This window comes from Cupressus sempervirens, chromosome 11 (assembly GCF_028749045.1).
Source record: "Cupressus sempervirens isolate cs-2001-9-10 chromosome 11, ASM2874904v1, whole genome shotgun sequence".
NCBI lineage: Eukaryota > Viridiplantae > Streptophyta > Pinopsida > Cupressales > Cupressaceae > Cupressus > Cupressus sempervirens.
In genome coordinates, this window is record NC_143128.1 from 7,289,332 (window position 1) to 7,305,249 (window position 15,918).

At 35.0% G+C, this 15,918-nt stretch overlaps 1 protein-coding gene across 1 annotated transcript; it reads left to right on the plus strand.

Moving 5' to 3' along the window:
- The first annotated feature begins 10,910 nt into the window (after positions 1–10,910).
- LOC149527958 (mechanosensitive ion channel protein 6-like) lies at positions 10,911–14,475 on the plus strand. The gene is made up of 7 exons (XM_089811223.1): positions 10,911–11,339; positions 11,514–12,070; positions 12,694–12,817; positions 13,047–13,340; positions 13,482–13,684; positions 13,972–14,215; positions 14,386–14,475. Exons 1-7 carry the CDS (start codon positions 10,911–10,913, stop codon positions 14,473–14,475), a joined length of 1,941 nt encoding a protein of 646 aa, XP_089667349.1.
- The last annotated feature ends 1,443 nt before the right edge of the window (positions 14,476–15,918 follow it).

Genomic DNA, 15,918 nt, shown 5'->3' on the forward strand with positions numbered 1-15,918 from the left:
ATGGAATTTGATTCAAATGCAAATGAGATTATTTTTGTTGGCCCAGTCATGGAGTGAGATGGAGGAAATATAATAGATCATACAACATCAATGGCTTCAAGACCACCTAATGCCCAAAAAGAAATGGAACTTATTCGTGCATGGGTCAATAACCCTGATGTGAATCCAACATCATTGATAGATTGACCAAGTATAGATGTATCTCCAATTAATGAATATGTCACATTAGGATTATTTGATATGGCATTTCCAACACTGTTTCTTGATGGAAATTGTGATTGGCTAGAGCTACGGTTGTGGCAAGTTTATCTTCACGAATTTGTGAAAGATCTGATGCATTATAAGGATCATCATTTTGGAAAACATCCCAGATTTAGATATTTTGTATTGAACATGATAGTGAGACATCGTGCGCAAAAGTCATCATTGGTGTTTGTGAAAAGAAGCTTTAAAGACATGCCCATTACCATCCATGAGTTGCAACAACATATGGAAAACACACCCCACTCCAATCTAGCAAATAAATTGATGCGATTTGGGACATCATTAAGGGGAACACGGTCTTATTGGACTAAATCTTGTGTAGAATTGACAGATTTGCTTCATCAAATTGGTAGATTTGGATTGTGAATATGAAGAAATATTAAATAGCATGGATCGACACATAATATGTAAGGAGGGTGCATGCCTATGAAAAAAAAGGGAAAGATGGTTTGCAGGTAATTATTTTATCCCAATGAATATTTATTAGATATATATAAATAATTAGTACAAAATGACAGGGCTTAATATAATATTTCTTAGATGGATTGTAGGTATAATGCTCCCTGGCCATTAAACCTAGGGGGATCAAAATTATATGAAGACATGGAAACAGGGGAAAAAAAATTTGAACCAATGAGAAATGATGATAGAGTCAATTCACATAATCGCCACATACTACAATTATGAAGAGCAAATATAGATTGGCAACTTGTTCTTTCCAAACATGCTATCATAAAATATATCGCCAAGAATGTAGCAAAAGTAGAGAAAAGCTCAGAAATGTACCACCAAATGTTGATGCATCTATCCAATATGAAAAATCTAGATGATTTAGCAACACAAGCATATAGGAGGCTTCTAACTGAGGCAATTGTAGAAAGAGACATTGGTGCTCAAGAAACTTGTCATATGTTATTAGAGCTTCCATTGGTGGAGTGTAGTAGAATATTTGTCAATCAAAATGTCTCACTTGAGATGTTCAAACCTGTAGCTCTAAATAATGAAAATGAAAATGATGAAGAGAACAATGAAGAACAAATAAAATCTTTCATTGATGGTTATAAAAAAAGGCCATTATGTATGCAAGGTCTTGCATTAATTGATGCAGCTAGATCATGGATATATAATCCTAAGAGAAAAAGAGACAACAAATGGGAGCCTAGGGAAAAATTTGCAATTGTCAGAGTATTTCCTAAGTTTGTATATATCCCTTCATGTGATTTAGGTAAATGGATTGAGTTTTTTTTATTAGAGTTACTTCTCTACAAGCCATTCTGTGATATTGAATAGGATATTGGTCATGATGATGCCTCTATCATACAAAATTGGGAGACATTCAATTACAACCCTTGGCATGTTCAATGTACAATGTCTACAGAAAATGTTGAAAACCTAACTGATTCTAAAATTGAAGACAATGAAGATGTTCATAGAAATACTATAGAACATGAATGGGAGATTATATCTACGTTGCAGTAGGGTAAAAATATACATTGCTCAGAAATAGACATGTTGGGAAGAAGAGATGTTGATAGACAAACAAATTGGTCTGTTGATTATCAAGGAGAAGAGTACACTACCAGAGCAATCAATTTCATAAGTAACATGAAGAATCATGGGTGCCTTATCTACGATGAAATTCCTCAATGCAAAAACTACATGACCTTTGGTGAGAAAAAAAAAAGGTAGTCAACATAATCATGACACACTACCACATAAATCAAAATGCAGAACCATTGTTTATGATAATTCAAGGAACAACAGGAACAGGAAAATCATATCTAATCGGTGCCATTAGTCAATCTCTTCAAAATGCAGCAATGTCGTCCCATTCTCCACTTCTATTACTTGCACCAATAGGAGTTGCAACATTCAATATAGGAGCTTCTACAATTCATTCAAAATTGAAGATACCAATAAGAGATTTTTCTTAACTGGAAGGAGCAAGACTCACAAGTTTTCAAGAAGAAATTCATTGGTCAAAACATGTTGGAAAATATAGATTCATGATTGTGCCAAGCATTCCCACAATCTGCACATATAAGCTTTGGAGGTAAAGATTCTATTTTTGCATCATGAATAGCTGAATCATGTGTGAAATGTACTATATTTGAATCAAATTTATGAATTAATACATAGTTTTTAAAATAATTATTTTCCTCAATTGTATTTCAGGTGTATCTATAATATTGGTGTGAGATTTGGGCCAGTTGCCTCTTGTCAATGATAGAGCAGCATATGATAGTAATAAGTGCTCAAAGTTGCTATGACAAGAATTCAAGACTATTATCACATTAGATAAGATATTTAGACAAGATGGGGAAGATATTGAACAACAAAGATTTTGACAACTTTTGACGAATCTAAGAGATGCAAACCCACAAATTGATGATTGAAGGTTGATAATGTCAAGGACCCCTATCAATATAGATGTTGCAAAAAATTTTGAATTTGATAATGATGTTCATTTGTTCTCAACAAATGAAAATGTTCATGCTCATAATAAAAAAAATGCTACATTCATTGAAGCATCCTGTTGCACGTTGTGTTGCATCAAAAGTAGGTACTATTACTATAATAGATGACTGTTCAAATGATGAGCTTGATCTGGAGTTGTTAATCTATAAGGATTCAAGGGTCCTACTAACTTCAAATCTATGGATAGAGGCTGGTCTTGTAAATGGGGCTCTTGGATACATTCAAAAAATTGTCTACAAGCAAGGCAGTGCTCCGCCTGAGCCTCCAACATATGTGATGGTTGAGTTTGATGGTTATTCAGGAGTACCATTCAAAGATCATAATCCAAAGATAATTCCAATACCACCAATATAGAAAGGTAGAACACTTCAACTACCATTGAGGTTGGCATGGGAATTGACTATTCAGAAATCTTAGGGATTGACTCTTCCCAAAGCAACAATTGATATAGGACCAAGAGAAAGAGCAAGATTGACATTTGTGGCAGTTTCATGTGTAAAAGCTCTCTAGTGTTTGAGAATAATGCCTCCTTTCACATATGATCGTTATGAAAAAATGAAAAAGGGTAGACAAATTTTTAAGTGCAAGGATGAAGAAAATAGACTTGAGCGCCTTGAAGATAGTTAATGTGATATGTTATTCTTAAATGTTATGTTTGTAAAAGTCTTTTTGGACACATTAGTATTTTGTTTGTAACACTTCCTACTATATTCCGTGTTTTAAAAATGTCTCTAACATACAATGATAAATGATAAAAAAACTTTCTTCATTTTAATTTATTCTAGTTTTAGAAACCCTATCTTTTTTTATGATATTTTATTTTTATAGATCTTAATTAATTGTAGTGATGTATTAAATAATAATTATATCTTAACTGATTGTACTAATGTTTTTTAAGTAATAATTATACTGATTCATTCAGTAATATTAGTTTATGTTTACAAATTATATTTACTTTTGTGTCAATGTCTCTTAATCTTTTATGACAATATTATGGATAGCTTTTCTTTATTTAAACTATTAAATAAAACATTCATTATATACTTTCAAAGAAAAAATCAATCAATATAATTTACTTATTCTAATTATCCTCCAATATTAATTTAATTTTGTTTCATACTTTTAAAATTATTGAGCTTAACTTTATTTCTATTGACTTTATTTGGTCTATATTTAAGTATCAGTGCTAGATTTAATTTGTGTGTTCTATATTTTTTGATTATATCTTATAACGGTTTTATATTTATTTTTATTGATATTTGTTTAAAATTTTGTAGCATATCATTTCAGCTATGGATTCTTCTATTGGAGAGTCAAATATTATTTTTACGAGTCTTGCTGCTTCTGTCACCTCAAATAATTTCTTTGAGACTGATTTAGATAAATGTAAACGAATAATCTAGGAATCATGCTCACATATAATCAAAGCTTTGGAGAACGCTGCATTGTCAATTGATAGAAATAATGGAAATGGCAGATGTTGCCAAAGTTATGCATGACATATCTGCAAAAACAGATGCATTTCCATAAATGATGAAAGAAGTCTATCGCGATCATTGCTCTAATAAAGTTCGCAACACCATCCTTATCACTGAGGAATATGTGATGCAGCTACATCATCATGGAGAAATGTTCTTTTTTTAGTTTCTTCTCATATTTCCTATATTTCATCTAAATACTTCTACTTCGGCTTATATTTCCTATTTCATCTATGTAAGTGTTATGAATAGCATGATGAATGATTTATTTTCACTATTCAACTCATGAACACGTACTTTTTTCCATCTATGTGAGTTTTATGAACAACAAAATAAATAAATAAATTCAACTCTTCAAATGATGTTTAAAGGTACACTTACGATATTTGATGTTACATTTTCTATGCATAATCATCAGCACTAATAATAATATTTATAAAATTGATGCTGACATTGATATGTATACTATGTATAAAAGTTATGCTCTCATTGATATGTTACATGCCATATTATCTATGTAGAATCATCAAAACTAATAATAAAATGTATAAAATTATAAAATTGATATTGACCCTTTAAAAAATTAACATATTTATTAAGTCATTCAAAATTAATTATTCAAATGCATTATGTCAAATTTTATTTTAATATTTATTAATAATTAAAATATTAATTCTAATAATTAAATAAATTTAATAAATGAAAATAATATTTTTAAAAATAAAAAATAATAATAAAATAAATAAATAAAATATATTTAAACAAATAACATTATTAATTGTGCTTATTAATTGTGCACCATGTGTTCTAATAGCTTATATATATATAAGTCGAGAGTTATCATTCTTGAAGTGCCTATTTTCATAATCTAACTAACTGCAATAGGCGCCTCTCGAAAAGGATAACTCTCAGTTATATATATATATATATATATAGAAAGGATTTAAACAAAGAAATTAAATGTCGTAATAAGAAGAAATACACAACACCGGATTTATCTTGGTTCACCACAATAGTGGCTACGTCCAGACTGCAAAGTATTGAATTAATAAGAAAAAGTTGTTTACAAAATGAGCAGGGGCAGCATATAAATGGGCTCCAATAATATTACAAATGAAGAGTCTTTGGAAACCAAGAGACTCGATTATTGGAGGGAACAAAGATGACTGTTGGCCTTCACAATATCAAAAAACTCCCACCTGAAGGACAACCAATGCTGCAACTGATCACCCAATACCCTGCTCAAAAAATGATCTATCATTTCTTCAAAAGCCCAAGAGAAGTTCTAGCACATTCGAACTTCTCTTTGGCAACAACCTTCGTGAACATATCAGCCGGATTGATTTTGGTGTCAATCTTGACTACATTCAGCTTTCCCTCTTCGACTACATGACGAACAAAGTGAGCATGTGCATCAACATGCTTGGAGCGACGTTGGGATGACTGATTATGTGCCATGAAGATCGCACTACGGCTGTCACAAAATAGATTATATTCATTTTGACGAACTTTCAAGTCACCAAGTAACCGCTGAAGCCAAATCATTTCCCTTGCACCCTCGGAAAGAGCTAAGTATTCAGCTTCAACTGAAGAAAGAGCAATGGAATGTTGCAACCGTGATGCCCAGCTGATCGCAGCTCCAACAAATGTGAAGGTGTAACCAGTGGTAGACCTTCATTTATCCAAGTCTCCAGCAAGATCAGAATCAGTGTAACCTTGTAGCTGAATTTTGTTTCTGCAAAAACATAAAACATAATCTGAAGTGCCTTTTAGATACCTTAATATCCATTTGAAGGCTTCCCAATGAGCTTTTCTGGGATTGCTCATGAACCTGCTCACAACTCCCACCGCATGAGCAATGTCGGGGCGAGTAGAAACCATAGCATAAATAATACTACCAATGGCTGATTTGTATAGAATTTTCTCCGTAAATTCTTTTTCTTCTTGTGTTTGAGGACATAATTCAGAACTTAATCGAAAGTGACCAGCAAGAGGAATAGCAGTTACTTTTGATTCAGCCATGCCAAATCTGTCAACAACTATGTCAATGTATTGTTTTTGAGACAAAGGGATTTCCCTCTTTTTCCTATCCCTTGTGATTGTCATACCAAGAATCTTTTTGGCCACCCCTAAGTCTTTCGTTGCAAATTGGCTTGCCAATTTTCGCTTCAACTCATTAACGATTCTTTTGTTTGTGCCAACTACTAACATGTCATCGACATAAAGAAGAAGGATGACAAACTCTCCACTTGGAAGTTTCTTAAAGTAGACACATGGGTCTGATTCACATCTTGTGAAATTATGCTCAGCCATGAAGCGATCAAATTTTACATACCACTGTCTTGGGGCTTGTTTCAGGCCATACAAGCTCCGATTTAATTTGCAATAAAGGTGTTCATGTCCCTTCTTTACGAACCCTTGTGGCTGCTCCATGTACAATTCTTCTTCTACATCACCATGTAGGAAAGCGGTTTTCACATCAAGTTGTTCTAATTCAAGATCCCATGCAGCTGCTAATCCCAGAACAGTTCGGATAGTTGTCATTTTGACATCTGGTGAGAAGATTTCATTGAAATCTATCCCTTGTTTTTGATCAAATCCCTTTACCACCAATCTGGCTTTGAAGCGTTTATTGCCTTTCGCTTCATCTTTCACACGATATATCCACTTGTTCCTAAGTCGTCTTCGATTAGGCGGAAGAGAGACCAAATCCCAAGTTCGATTCTTGAGTAAAGAATCCATTTCTTCACGCATCGTTGTTTTCCATTTATCACTATTGACATCATTGAGAGCTGCTTTGAATGTAGACGGTTCTAAAAATTCTGAAACTAGAATTGAAGGCTCTACTTCTTCAGCGTACAATAATTCATAATCAGAGAATTTAGCCGGCATTCTCCGTTCTCTAGTGGATCTTCTCATTTGGGGTTCTCTATTCTTTGGTTGAACCAATTCAAATGGAGAACTGGTTACACTAGTTCGTTGGTTTAAATGTTGAATGCCCTCTCTGCTGCTTGAGAACAGATTATTATGAAGTGTGCCTTCTCCCTGTGATATATTTGTATTGGGTGCCTCAAAACCGGTATGTAAACTATGTTGATTTGGAGACATGTTACCTCTACCTACTATATTACCTACACGGTGAAAGGGTCTTTGACTTCCATGAAACTGCCGTGAAAATGTCTCCTCTGCATGAAGTTGTTCCCGTGAATTACCAAGATGCTGGTCTATGCTCCCACCATGATTACCCTGCACATTAATGTCCTGCAAATCAATTTGTAGACCCTGTGAAACAGCTCTAACACATTGCGGATGGAGTTCTGCACCCTGTACATTCACCTCTGTTACGTGCATTTGAACCTTGTTTTCATTTACCCCTTGCGGATTATGTGCAGGCTGTGGATTAATTGGACCTACACTCTGAAATTGCCCACATGTATTGCCAAGATTGTGGCTTGAGTTTCCACCGTGCTCAAATGGATATAGTGACATACGTTTACTGTGAGGACTCTGTATATAGACGAGATTGCCATGGATATCAATTGGCTCAGCCTACGAATTACTCTCATCCTCCAGATTGATGTCATGCGATTCTATTTGCCCACCCTGCATCGGTGGATGAGAATTATAGTGCTTTGACTAATAGCCCATTGTAGTAAGAGGATCCCTTGTACTTTGGTTTGAAAAACTTTCACAAGCTTGATCATGATGGAGAGACAAATTCCTGTCATGAGAAGAGATATAGAAAAACTCTTGTGTAGAACTATCATCATGTCCTGTGTTCCCAGGAGTGGAAGAAGATGAAAAATTTGGAAATAGTACAGAGGTGGGACTATATGAAATAGTGTTAGAAATTGTTTGTGGATTCAATCCAACATTCCTTTATGTAGCGATTGGCACAAATTCTTTTTCAGACATTTCCTGAGAATTTAATGCTGGAAAGGTTTTCTCATTGAAGACAACGTCTCTTCTTCTAATAATCTTCGTATTAGTTAAGCTCCAAAGCCTGAAGCCAAACTGATCCTCTCCATAGCCAAAAAATATGCAAGGCTCGGATTTAGGATCCAGCTTGCTTCTTTTTTCTTTGGGCACATGTGCAAAAGCCTGACAACCAAAAACTTTAAGATGAGAATAAGAGAGTCTTCTACCTTGCCATTCCTCTTCTGGAATTCCAAAGTTCAACCTTGAAGAAGGACTTCTATTAATGAGATATACGGTTGTATTACATGCCTCAGCCCAGAATTCTTTTCCCAATCCTGCATTAGAAAGCATACACTGGGCTTTCTCCATTGTTGTCCTATTGAGTCTTTCTACTGCCCCATTTTCTTGAGGGGTGTAGGGCATAGCTTTCACCCTACGAATACCATTATCTGCACAATAATTGTCAAACTCCAACGAACAAAACTCACCTCCATTATCCATTTTTAAACATTTGATCTTATGGCCCCTTTGGTTTTCAACAAGAGCTTTGAAAACTTTAAACTTAGAAAAGACTTCAGATTTATTTGCCATCATATATATCCATACTTTCCTAGTACAGTCATCAAGGAATGTAACAAAAAATTTTGAACCTCCTAAAGAGCTTACCTCAACCGGACCAAAGACATCTGAGTGTACAAGTTCCAATGGTTTCTCCTTGAGATCATGTCCATCTTTCAAGAAGCTGACCCGCTTTTGTTTTTCGTAAAGACAATGTTCACAAAATTGCAAGTTTTTTGATTGGAGACCTGGTAGTTGATCCCTTTTGAGCATTATCTCAAGGCCCTTTTTGCTCATGTGGCCTAATCTTTGATGCCAAAGTGCTGCATCGCTGCCCATGACTATCATAGCAGCCCCTATTTCAGTAGGCTTCTCAAGGAGATAAAGATTGCCGACTTTGTTTCCCTTGGCAATTATTCTTGAACCCTTGGTAACTTTCCAAGTATCCAAATATAAGAATGGATAATATCCTTGGGCAAAGAGCTGACTAACTGAAATTAGATTTCGCTTTAATTTGGGAACATGGCGAACATCTTTTAACAACCATTTCCCTCCATCTTCCAGCGGTAACAAAATGTCACCTTTGCCAACTATTTCGCAGGATTTGTTGTCTCGAAGAAATACCTCTCCAAATTGACCACCATGGTAGTTTGTGAAATAATCCGTATATGAAGTAGCATGGAAAGAAGCTCTGAAATCTATCGCCCAAGAATCTAATTTTGTGTCACTTGTAGAAAGAACTAAAGCACTTTCATCTTTCTCATAGGCTGTATTTGCTTCCATGTTTCTCACATTTTCTTGTGCTTTCTTGTAAGCCCGACAATTTCTCTTTGTGTGGCTAGGCTTACCACAAAACCAGCATTCACCATTCCTACCTCTTGACCTTGAACGATTGGGTGACTTTGATCTATGCTGATTGTAATTATTATTTCCTTTATGATGGCTTCTTCCTCTTCTCTCAGTGATGACCATAGTGAGAGCATCACCGGATGAGGAGTCTTTGTTACTCCTTCTCATGTCTTCACTTAATAAAGTGGCAACAACTTCATCATAGGCCAGCTTTGACTTCGAAGAGCTTGAAGTACTTACAATTGTAACTACGGAATCCCAACTGTCAGGTAAAGAACATAACAAGATGATTGCTTTGGATTCGTCATCTTGAGTCATACCAACCGAGCTTGCTTGACATAATAGGGTGTTCAAATCATTTATATGATTTGACATTGCAATCCCTTCCTTCATTTTCAGTTTGTAGAGTTTCTTCATAATGAAGATTTTGTTTGCAGTCGACGCCGTTTGATACATATTCTGAAGTTTGTCCCAAACATCTTTCGTTGACGTCTCATTTGAGACATTGAACAAGACATTTTTCGCTAGTGAGAGAAAAATGGATGCCATAGCCTTGTCGTCCATCTTTTGCCAATCTTCATCAGTCATTGTAGACGGTTTCTTAGACTTTCCTTCGATTGCGAGAGCCAAGTCTTGCTTAACCAGCAAGGAACGCATCTGCATTTTCCATAGGCTGTAATTCTTGACTGTAAATTTCTCTATTTTCACATCCTCCATCTTTCCGGAAAATTGAACACTGATTTTCCAATCTGCACACCTCGTGCTCTGATACCAATTGAAAGGATTTAAACAAAGAAATTAAATATCGCAATAAGAAGAAATACACAACACCGGATTTATCCTGGTTCACCACAATAGTGGCTATGTCCAGACTGCAGAGTATTGAATTAATAAGAAAAAGTTGTTTACAAAATAAGCAGGAGCAGCATATAAATGGGCTCCAATAATATTACAAATGAAGAGTCTTTGGAAACCAAGAGACTCGATTATTGGAGGGAACAAAGATGACTGTTAGCCTTCACAATATCAACATATATAAATATATAACAACTTTTATATATATATATAAATATATAAGCTAGTATAATATCAAATAGAAATTCTTATCATGCCACGTTAACGACCAAATGTCATTTTGTTCTCATTATTTCTTTCTAGTGCAATGCTTGCATTGGACTGTAATTTGGGTTTTGGGAAGGGAGGGAAGGCGAATGGTTCTTGATTCGAACGGATTGTGGACTGGAATGGAAAGTGAAAAGGTTTTTCATAGCTTATGTAGCGTGTCACGGATACAATGTTTCATAGTTTATTCACTGTGTCATGGATACGATTTCTTTATTTCATGCAATGGAAAAATCTACGAGAATGGCTGAAAGGAATCTGAACAAATCTCCCTCAGCTGCAGCTGATGTCGAAGAAAAATATGGCCCCATCAAAGAAAGGGAGTTTCCTCCAAATTACAAGCACTCCGAATTCGACAAATGGCTTTTTCTGGAATGTGCAGCTTTATTGGCTCTTATAGCAGGATTGCTTTCAAGTCTCATAGTCGGGCCTCTGAAGAAACGTTACATTTGGGGGTTAGAGTCATGGAAGTGGTTTTTGATGCCTCTGCTTGTTTTCTGCGGGAGACTCGTTTCTGACTGGATAATTCGTGGGGGGGTTTACGTAATCGAGAGAAATTTCATTTTGAGAAAGAGGGTCCTCTACTTTGTCTATGGAGTGAGGAGTAGTACGAAGAATTGCCTCTGGTTCGGCTTAGTTTTGCTCGCATGGTATCTCATATTTGATAAAAAGGTAGTAACCGTTCCACACTCTCGTTTTTCATAATTGTTCTTCTCAATGGAAATGCATTTTCATAATTGTTATTGTTGTTGAGGATAGGGTTTTTCTTCTTATTCATCTGCAAATTCCTCTTTATATTTGTGATCTCTTTTACATTCTAATATTTTGGTAAATTTTTGCTATCAGTTGAAGCGAGCTACCGAGAACAAAAAACTGTTGGATAACATAGGGAAATTTCTACTTTGTCTTCTGTGCGCCTCATTTCTATGGCTATTCAAGACACTATTGGTGAAGATTTTGGCTTTGAATTTTCATGTGAAAACATATTTTGACAGAATTCAGGAGTCCATATTCCATCAATATGTGCTTGAAACTATATCTCCGCCCCCAATGATGGAAATCCATCAATCCTCCGCTCTAGCAGATAAAAATAATACGAACAATGCAGGACAAGTAGAAATTCAAATAGATACTCCTGATAACAGGAATAATGGTAGGGCAGGGCACAAAGAGGAAGGGGGCACCAATGGGATAACTATCAAACAACTGCAGAGGCTGAATCAGAGGAATGTCTCTGCTTGGAAAATGAAGAGATGGATCCGAAATATCAGGCATTCGGGAATCGCTAACACAATTGACAAGTCTTTGAATTACCATAAACATGATCCGAAGATCGATAGTGAACGTCAAGCAGCAATTAAGGCAAAGAGGATATTTGAAAATGTTGCTAAGCGTGGAACAGAGTATGCATCCACTAACTTATTCTTTGAAGTAATACCTTTACCTCACATAAGCTTTGTCATATAATGAGGTGCCGTATTAAGCTTTTTTTTTGTTATTCAAAAATTAGAAAGCTAATATTTAATAGTCCATAGATAATGCCAATTCTAGTCTCTGGTGGATTGTTCCAAAAAAAATTTGTAGCACGCAATACTATTGGCAGTTTATTTATGTCTTAACAGAACGCCGTTGCCATTTAAACTGGCATCCTCACACAATAAGATCCACAAGCACTCTTGATCACCACTATGGACTGGAAATTGGTATCTCAGTTCCTAACCATACTGCAGTCTGACCATGTACCCATTCATGTGTTTGGTAACTAAACCATGAACTAATACCAAAACGGCTCTGCTAAGCATCATGTGCAGCAGTTTGTATTGTATGATCATTTTGGTGCTAATGCCATTGTTCTCAAACATCTCACTTTTACAAAAGCACCAAGGAAAAAACATGAACCTACTAGCATAAATAGGACCATAGAATATCAGGAAAATCCACAGCTCATGGTTCATTTACTTCTGGGAAAATGAATATGTTTGAGAAATTTTTTTTCTTAGTTAAATTGGAGTCCCATCTTTTGCAGTTATATTGAGGAAGATGACCTGCTGAAGTTAATGAGGAAAACAGAGGTGAGCAGAGTCTTTCCCCAATTTACAAGAGCCTCAGATACAGGAAGGATCACTGAATCGTCTCTTGCAAACTGGGTGGTATGCTATTTCAAATCAGTTCCATACTGCTTTTAAATATCACTCCCAACATATAGCTAGATTTAGTTTTGTTCGGAACGTTGTGCTTATTGCATGTTCTTTTGACCTAATTTTGTTGTTTTATTCTGACGAAAGCAGCACAAAATAAGTTAAACTAGGCAATACGGATTATCTAGTTCTATTAGCTCTTTCTTGGGACATACTGACTAATGTATCTTTTTTGTGGCAGATGAATGTTTTTGAAGAAAGGAAATTACTTTCTCCATCTCTTAATGACTCCAAAACTGCAGTTAAACAGCTACACAGGCTCATCAATGCAGTTGTGGTTATAATTATAGTAATGTTCTCTTTGGTACGTCTGGGCATTGCCAGCACCCATGCTATTGTTATAATATTAACTTCCCTTCTGCTTGTGGCTTTCATGTTCGGAAATACCTGCAAAACAATCTTTGAAGCCATTGTGTTTGTATTTATCACACATCCATTTGACGTGGGTGATCGGTGTATTGTTGATGGAGTTCAGGTAAAAGTCGTCCTTCTCACCTTTCACAAATGGCTGAAATGATTGAAGATTCGCCTATGAACAAAAAAAGAAAAAGTAGAAAATGTTACAGATTGGTTCTTTAATACAACCGTACAACTAATTGATATTTGAATGGTACAGATGGTTGTGGAAGAAATGAACATCCTCACAACAGTGTTTCTGTTGAGTAATAACGAGAAAGTATACTACCCGAACTCAATATTATCTACGAAACCAATCATTAACTATCGTAGGAGTCCAGATATGGGAGAGAGTGTTGACTTCTTTGTGGATGCTACTACTACTGTGGAAAAAATTGCTGCACTTAAGGAGAGAATAAGAAGGTCCTTTTATATGTGATTTTTTTTTAGCAATGGTATAATATGAGGCACAGTTACACATAAATCTGCAAACACCCTTACATACGAAATACTTGATTGGGTTAATCACATAAAGTTTCTAGAAATTTATTCTTAAATCTTAGCAACAAGAGAATCATAAACAAACTCTTCTAGGTCCGTTGATCCACTTTGGCCTAAAGGCCAGTAAGGTTAGGTTAGCTTATCTTATTTATGAAACAGGTATTTCCTTGATTTGTATGAATATTTAAGCACTGTGTTTGTTTATGCAGCTATATTGAAAGCAAGCATCATCATTGGCACCCAGATTATAATTTGTTTACTAGGGAGATTCAGAACACTAATAGGATGAGAATGGGCCTTTGCCTCAGACATACAATGAATTATCAAAACATAAGTGAGAGATCAAATAGAAGATCTGCATTGCTACTGAAAATGAAGGATATGCTTGAGGAACTTCAAATTGAATATCAAATTTTGCCTGAAGAAACGCCTGTTAATTTTGCTGGGTCTACTGTAAGATGAGATCCTCATTCATTTCTAATGAGTTGAGGTAAATAAAGAATAACAATTTTTATTGGAAGTGTTTATTTTTCTTTGTTTTGTTTTAATGACTGTTTCAATACTTATCTTGGAATCTACATTGGTAATTATAATAACAAATTCTTTTGGATTGTGTTTTGCAGGGAACAAAGCTCCATTGTTTTGTGAACAAGGTACATGTTTCTAATATTACAGCTGTAGGATTGAGCATCCTTGCAGCATGGTCGGAATGATTAAGAAGCAGCAGCTCCTCAGTAAGGGAGATTATTTTGATAAAAGACATGTTCCCTTCAACATAATTTCAGAGACATCTATGTCTTGTGTTTTTTGTGTTGCAGCTTTACTGAAGGCAGCAATATATCCTCATTGAAGTCCTCGAGCCATAAGTCAGTAGTAATGATTGCGTACACATACAATTTTGTACAAAACAAAGAAATCATGTTCATCCTTTAATAAATATAATGCCAATAGAAAAGGCATGAAGAAGTTCATGAAAGTCATGCAAGTGCAAATCAGTTTTCTTGTCAACTTGTTATTACCACTTTGCATCCAATTTTCAGATTGGACTACAGTAGGGAGATAATTAAGTACTTGAAAAAAATAGGAGGTCCATTTGACATTATTGAAGGTCATATTGATCCAAATATGGATCAAGTATTGAACCAATTTTTGATACATCAAAATAGAACTATAACTCATTCTTTTGTAGTTTGGGCTACAACCTACCCATCTATACATTTAAAAGGAAGAGCATTCTTTTATCCACACAACAAAATCAGTATACAACTTCAATGTCCTTCCATTTATGATCTCAAGCTGAAAGAACCTCTCTTTTAAAGAACTATAATTAATATACGACAGGTACCGACAACTTTTTGAAGAAAAACTGACTCGCTTTGAAGAGTTATGGTGGAACTGATATCCAACAAGATTAGTTTCTAGGATTTCAGAAGAAATCAAAGAAATCATTTCATCTGTAAGTGAGTCCAAAGAAGAACATAGAAATCCATGCATTAGATTTTTGGACATAAAAACTTACGTAATCAAAATTCTAAATAGTTCATCTAATTAAATTTCCAATATTTTAAGAACTACAATTTAATATGAAAGTCAAATTTAAATATGTTTTTATAGCTTCTTTCAACACTACACTTATTCGACGACAATGAGCCAGCATTTTAAAAAAAACCATCTGGCATGTTTGCACTCTCAGTATGTTATGCTTTTAACCTCATTGTTGAAAAAATAAAATAAAATGAATGCACTTTCCATAACAATCTTTGTAAGTTCTAGAAGAGGTTCCACACTTAGGCTCCACTACAGCAATGCAAATATGATTACTTCACATCCATGGTAAATATAGTTTTTTCCTTGCTTTGATATTGGATTTCAAAAACATTTTCTCCTCCTTATTTGTATGGCTCATTTATTTTTATTTGCCAATGCATTCAAGGTATACAATATTTCAACAAAAGAGAAGAGTAAGAATATTTACACAACTATCCAGTACAATTGTCATATGCATTGGAATAACTAAAATTTTATTGAAGAGCAAATGAAAGAGTCTTAATCGCCTTAAGGAGACCACGGCCTAAGGGGCTATGGAACATAACATTTAACACATTTTCAATTTTTTTCCTGATGCAAGTTTTCTATTGTGATTCTTTGATATCACC